The 6801-nt window shown below is 34.9% G+C and overlaps 1 protein-coding gene across 1 annotated transcript; it reads right to left on the minus strand.

The window, feature by feature from the left end:
• Positions 1-1184: 1184 nt before the first annotated feature.
• On the minus strand, positions 1185-6322 carry LOC143533471 (peroxisomal fatty acid beta-oxidation multifunctional protein MFP2-like). Its single transcript, XM_077028245.1, has 17 exons — positions 6194-6322; positions 5526-5597; positions 5381-5446; positions 5015-5083; positions 4850-4917; positions 4685-4766; positions 4515-4570; positions 4115-4417; positions 3945-4031; positions 3647-3821; positions 3452-3573; positions 3209-3372; positions 2160-2536; positions 1953-2074; positions 1705-1853; positions 1474-1612; positions 1185-1394 (listed from the first exon to the last, which is right to left on the minus strand). The coding sequence occupies exons 1-17, from the start codon at positions 6282-6284 to the stop codon at positions 1359-1361; spliced, it is 2178 nt and encodes a 725-aa protein (XP_076884360.1). The 5' UTR covers positions 6285-6322; the 3' UTR covers positions 1185-1358.
• Positions 6323-6801: the final 479 nt, after the last annotated feature.

Below are 6801 nucleotides of genomic sequence, written 5' to 3' on the forward strand. Positions count from 1 at the left end.
TCATCTACCAGTTATTAGATTAGTTTAATTTGAATTATTAGATAATGCAATGACTTATTGGTGTAATGGCATGGTGTTTACCCCTTTAAAAGTGATGTGGTTGGTTCAAGTCTTTGAAACAACTAGATTACGGGATTTATGTGGAAAAAATTGTTATTAAACAAAAAGCTTGGATTACTGATGCTAACCTATATCTGATGAGATAACCTCCTGCTTAAAGGGCTTAATCCATGAAACGGCCACCACCACGAATCAGCCACAAGAGAAACTAGAGTATTTAATACCCTAGTGCACTATACTGGTAAAACCGTAAGAGGGGATAACAGCGTCCCAATCTGAGCCTTCAAAACATTCATGGCATTTAATGCTAAAGTGTGGGTTGCATCTTCCAGCCAAAGCCTGGACCGGACTACCTGCAAAGTGCTCGAGGATAAAGGAATCTAGCAGAGGAAGGTCTAAGGAAGTACAGAAGGGCCTGCAAACGGCCATGATGACCAACATCCATGGGAGTGACCCTTTTTGAGTGTATATAAACAAGATGAAGGATAAAAAACAAACACATCAAAGAAGCCTCATTGAATACTCTCATATTTACTCCCAATCACCTTCATATTAAAGACATTCATCCCAACACCATATAAGGTTTTATATATATTCCATCTAATTGGTTTGATTGCTTTTAATGAAAACACAATACACATAAACAGGGCCGGCTTACCATTTCTCGAGGCCTAAAGCGAACACTGAGATTAAGGCCTATTTTTGGAAGGCTTAAAATCTAGAGGCCTAAATTCATGGAAATAAATGGAATAATAGTAACCTTAATTTTGGAGGCCTTAAAATTTGGAGGCCTAACACACCTGCCTCACTTCGCTTATGCTAGAGACGTCCTTTATTACCTTCATTATTCTTTTCATGGTGTTATTGTATTAGAGCTAACTCGATCATTGCTATCCTCGTTGAATTAACCTAAGAAGCAACGCCACCGAGCAACAAAGACACGGTGACAGCAGATTCGGAAGCAACCGGATCAGCCAACACCTCCATCTACAAGTCAACAACAATCCAACAATTGACACACCAACCTGGAAAACATCAAAGTTTTATATCTATAAAACTTGATGGTGAGAATATCCTGTGCTTGTGACATGTCTAAAGTATTGAGAGTCTTAACCAGGAGGAGAGCCAAATGCATTAAGGGTTTAGCATCTTTCTTTGTAATGCATAAGTCTTAAAACCATTACATTGTGGTGAACATCATAAACATAAACAGGGTTCTATATTTCAACCTATTATTATTACAGTAATAAAGCAACTTCCATCTTCACATTACCATGAAACCAGTAGATGATTTCACCTCACAACCGCGATTTTGTTTGATCCAATGGCGAACTCTGCAAAACAACAAATTATATATTCAATATTCTTATTTTTGGCAGCATTTTTAAATAAAAAGATTGAAGAGAATCTAACTAAAGGAGCCCCAAGTGCAGCTCTTTGAGCCAGGTAGTCACATGGCTTAAAGAACTCCCCATACTTTTTTGACCACTCGTTCAACCTCTCATATATGTACTTAGATCCAATTGAATCTCCCCAGAACATAATCCCTCCCCTGCACACAATGACACAAACATATGTTAAAAACTTACAAATAATTAAAATCTTATACAATTCTGAATAATATTGTTGAGGAAAACATGAAACCTGTAAGGTGGAAATCCCATTCCCATAACACCCGCAATATCCAAATCAGCTGCTTTTACTGCAATACCCTCGGCATATACTCTACAAGCCTCGTTCACAACAGGAAAGAATACCATCTCTATTATCTCCTTATCTGATAAATTCCCAAACTGAAACAAAATCAAACCAGGTTATTACAAATTAGTTAAATTTTCACACACTCGAGAAAAAAACAGAATTATCATCTTCACAAATTACTAGAGAGAGACCTTGGGTTCAACTGAAACACCAGAAAATTCCCTTGCTTTTTCGATGTATTTTTTAATTTCTGGATCTGGACTTGCTTTGCGTTTATCATTGTAGAGATAAAACCCTTTGCGAGTTGTTTCACCTAAACAAGAATCACAAGTTCAACAAACAAAAACAAACCTTAAAAACTAAAAGCATTGTCATTCATAACAAGAATAAACACTTACCAGCTCTTTTATCCTCTTGCATGAGTGGAATAAGCATAGACTTGTATGTTCTTTCAGGAAAATTAAAAACAAACTGTGACCCAGTTGCCACTGCAACACCAAAACCAACAAGATCACACAATCTGAATGGGCCCATTGGCATTCCAAATTTTGTAATTGCTCGATCGATTTTGTATATGTCGGCCCCACATTCTACCAGTAAAAGAGCCGATTGAGTATACGGGAAAAACATCCTGTTAACAGCAAAACCGGTGCAGTTCCCGACCACAACTGGTGTTTTCCTAATCTTTTTCCCAACATCCAACAAGTCAACCACTGTTTGAGGTGATGTTTTCGATGTACGGACGATTTCCAAAAGTGGCATCACGTGAGCCGGGCTGCATACCAACTATAACTTTAGTCCCAGATTCAAACATGGTCACAGTAGTATGGTCATATTGCAACTTACAAGTCCTCAAAGTTTACAAAGAGTTTAGACCAACTATTTGCATCAACGCAACACCATTGGTCTGTAAAGTTGATCGAGGTTTAACTTTTCCTGTTAAGTGACTGTAATGTCCAAAATACCCCTTCACAGTAACAAGTTACAATGATTTTAATTTTTTTAATGTAAAGGAGCATCTTGGTCATATCATATAAACTTAATGGGAAAAGTTAACTTCCATCCATCTTAGAACCCAGCGTGTTACATTCACGTAAACAATTAGTCTGTAAACTGATGGAGGTTAACTTTTCCTGTTAAGTGCGTGTAAAAATGAAAGTATGCAAGAATATTTAATGGGAAAAGTTAACTTCCATCCATCTTAGAGACCAATGTGTTCATACTAGAAAGTTAAAATGATTATTATTTTTTACTTTTTCATGTGAAGGGGTATTTTGGGTATTTTGGTCACTTCACATACACTTAACAAGAAAAGTTAACCTCTATCCACTTTAGAAACCAATGGTGTTACATTCACGTAAACAGTTGGTCTAAGAATGAAAGTATGTTGTTATGATTTCTATTTTCACAATAACCCTGGTAAAAAGTATCCATAACAAATTATTACCTGAAAAAGTGTGCACCAATTATCCTATCATGAGACTTTGTCTTCTCACCAATTAGATTCAAGTCAATTGTTGATGTGTTACTTGCAAGTATGCAATCTGGAGAGCAGTACTTCTCTAAATCCAAGAATATTTGTTGTTTCAATGAGACATTCTCAATAACAGCCTGTTTGTTCAAACATGTTTTTTTCTCAATTCTCAAAATTAAATATCATCCATAAATTAAAATGGAAAATTTGAAATACCTCAATCACCATATCCGCATCTTTAAAGCTTTCATAGTCAAGAACGCCTGTGAGACGAGAAATCGTTTTCTCAAACTTTTCTTGAGTCAACTTTCCTTTCTTAACGCTGCTTGTCAAATTGGCTGGATAATAGATGTGTTAATATGTTAATACGAAAGGAATTTGCAAATAATTCTAGAGAGTGAAAAGTCAAACCTTTGACTCTGCCTAATCCTGCATCTAAGAACTTTTGGTTGACTTCTTTCAAGACAACTTGATACCCATTTAGAATTAAAGCTGTTGCTATTCCCGACCCCATTAGACCTCCACCAAGAACAGCAACCTTTTTTATTTGCCTTGGTTTCAACCCGAGATCGGTGACCCCAGGCACCTATTAACACACATAATCAAGACTTGATCATATCCATTGGCTGTTTTTAGCCTAAAACGGTTGGTTAATATTGTTAATAGCAAATATAATAGTAATAATAATAACAATAATGATAAGTTGTACCTTGGTGGTACCACGTTGGGCAAAGAAGACATGAATCAAGCTTTTGCAAGTATCTGACTTCACAAGAACTTGGAACGCTTCATATTCCTGTAAATTATATAAAAAATCACATTATAACAGGTCAAGTAATGTAAGCAAAACGAGGAAATGTAGTTCTTACAAGCACAAACCTTTAATAATCCCACGCGTGGGCCCGAGACAATGCCCGCTTCAATAACATCAATACAAACTTGTGGATGTTGTAAATTGGGTGCTTGTCTGCGGGCTTGAGCTCTAGCAAAGTTCAATATTTCACGGGCCTCGCCAAGTGGCTCGATTTTATCCGTTCTGTAAAGACTTGAAACCCATGGTTTTTTACGGGCCAATATATCTAAAGCCAACTGGCGAGCAGTTTCTAATAATTTATCTCCAGATACAATGGCATCCACGAGCCCTAGATTATGAGCTTCTTCTCCCCGAACTGGCTTTGATGTCTAGCATGTGTGAGAGAGAGAGAGGTCAATCAGTTAACAATAACATACTGTTATGTATTAGGTGTAAAAGTTAATGCATCTGGTGATAACAGCATACCAACATCATTTCAAGGGCCTTTGCTAGACCAACGAGTCTTGGAAGACGTTGAGTTCCTGAAATAGTGCAAATACATAAATTATATATATTGTTTTTTGCCACTTATTCTAAAAAGATTGAATAGAGCATGATATATGATTTCTATTAATTATTCCAGAAGAATGATATACCTCCGAATCCAGGAATAATACCAAGCTGCAGTTCAGGCAAACCTAACTGAGCAGTAGAAGTAGCAATTCTAGCATGGCAAGCCTGAAAACAAAATCATCATGAGTTATCACAATTTTATAAAATTATGTTAAGCTAGCTAAAAAAGGGGAAAATTTAACACATACCATTGCAACCTCTAATCCTCCACCTAAAGCAAGCCCATCAATAGCAGCAACAGATGGTTTTCTTGCAGCTGAAACCAACACAGCCAACATTTTTTATAAATATTCTAATAATTAGTGAAAAGTAACAATCAACAAAGATGTATATACAGAACATTAAAAGAATACCTTCCACGGTATCAGACAGAATATCAATTGATACATAACCAGGCTTTGATGCTAGTCCAGCTGACGTTGCTGTAAATAAGAAACCAACACGCGTAAATAATAAAACTTTAGCAACACTAATGGGTTAACTAGAGGTAACAGTTTTAACATCTTTATTTACGAGCGGGTCTGTTTGGTTTATCTTTTATCTCCAACAGATCAAAAAGATAAATATAAAATTTGGAAAAAATTGTATAGACATATTTGACAGAATAACTACTTTTACATAGGACAAAGGATGTTGATTTCTGGGTCAACCCGGCCGACCCATCCATAAATGACCCATTTTGACCCGTCAAAACAGAATGAAATATAAAATATCCATACATTTCCCTCCTTGCAGTCCACCAAATGCACTGATGTCAAAACCACCAGAAAATTTGCCTTTTGCACCTGTTCGAATCATGTTAAATATTAAGTTTACAACAATTGATAATTACATATTAATCAGGTAATGAAGCATTGAAATTACCTGTAACAACTATTGCCTTCACATCATCCCTTTGTAAAGCTTGATCAAAACTTTCTTTTAAGCTAATTAGTACTGGAGATAAAAGAAAGAGATATTTCAATATAAATATATTTTCCTAATGCTTCAAAGTTATTTACTAACTGTACAATAAAAAAGAAAGACACAAAAAGATTTAAAATTTTTATATATACATATTTTAAAAAAAAACTGTATTAGGCCCAATCAAAGTTTTGTTTAAACAATACTCAGGCCCAAAATCCAAATCATATACAACTTTTAGCGACTGAATTTATATTTTTAGCAATTCTCGAAAACAGGTAAGTTTCATGAGGAACATGCTTTGGAATAATTTAAGCTTTCTGTTAATCTAAAAAACTGCCAAGGAAATTGCAATTAAATTAACAAAATCCAACATGTTTTCCCCAAAATAAACCCTAAAAACAGAGGATTATACACTTACACTAGCATTCACTATTAATATCATATCACACTTGCTACTTCAAGTTGCAAAATTAACATAATTTAATTGCATCAATTACCAGTCAATTAGCTCAAAATCAGTCGGACACGTCAGCGGGATCGTAACAAAGAGAACAGTTTTAGGTAAAAAAAAACTCAACAGCAAGATAAAAAATTAGGATAAGTGAATTAAGAGAGTAATTATATACCGTCGAAAGAAAGAGAATTAACAGGTGGATTGATGATGGTGATGACAGCAACTCCATCGGATCCAACTGAGATCGTTGTTGTTCCTCCCATTCTCTCTGCAAATTATTATTATTATTATTATTATTATTATTATTATTATTATTATTATTGTTAGTACTAAAATTGGGATTTTGAAATGATATTATGAAGGGGTTTTATAATAAGGATGAATGCTTGGTCGTTAGGGAGTGGTGTACGACGTCGTATTGGAGTAATGGCAGTGTCGTGTGGGTTACTTGTGTGTTATTATCCTACGCGCCCTTTTGGCGTCTGATTTTATCCTAATAAATGGACTTGTTGATGGTAGATGAGGAAATTAGTGTAGTAGGCCTGTCGTTTAAGTATTTAATTTTCTTTTATGTTAACCTAATCAATGGATGATTAATATTATTTTATAGCATACTCGCTTTTAAACTCGTGTATTACACGCGATTTGTTAAATAATAAAAATAAATGAGGTATGTTTTTTGCAAAAAATGAACAAAATTAAAGGTAAAAAGAAAATAAAATAAATACTACAAATAATAAGAGGTCTATAATCTTAAATTTACAAATTAGAATAACATGA

The sequence above is a fragment of the Bidens hawaiensis genome, unplaced genomic scaffold (genome assembly GCF_021521415.1).
Source record: "Bidens hawaiensis isolate Kalapana, Puna unplaced genomic scaffold, B.hawaiensis_p1.1 tig00009693_1, whole genome shotgun sequence".
NCBI lineage: Eukaryota > Viridiplantae > Streptophyta > Magnoliopsida > Asterales > Asteraceae > Bidens > Bidens hawaiensis.

Coding starts and splice junctions, on each gene's coding strand:
- LOC143533471 (XM_077028245.1), bottom strand. CDS start 6,284: ATGGGAGGAACAACAACGATCTCAGTTGGATCCGATGGAGTTGCTGTC. Junction 4,418..4,514: donor AGGCCCTTGAAATGATGTTG/GTATGCTGTTAT, acceptor CACACATGCTAG/ACATCAAAGCCAGTTCGGGG. Junction 2,075..2,159: donor GCAAGAGGATAAAAGAGCTG/GTAAGTGTTTAT, acceptor ATTCTTGTTTAG/GTGAAACAACTCGCAAAGGG.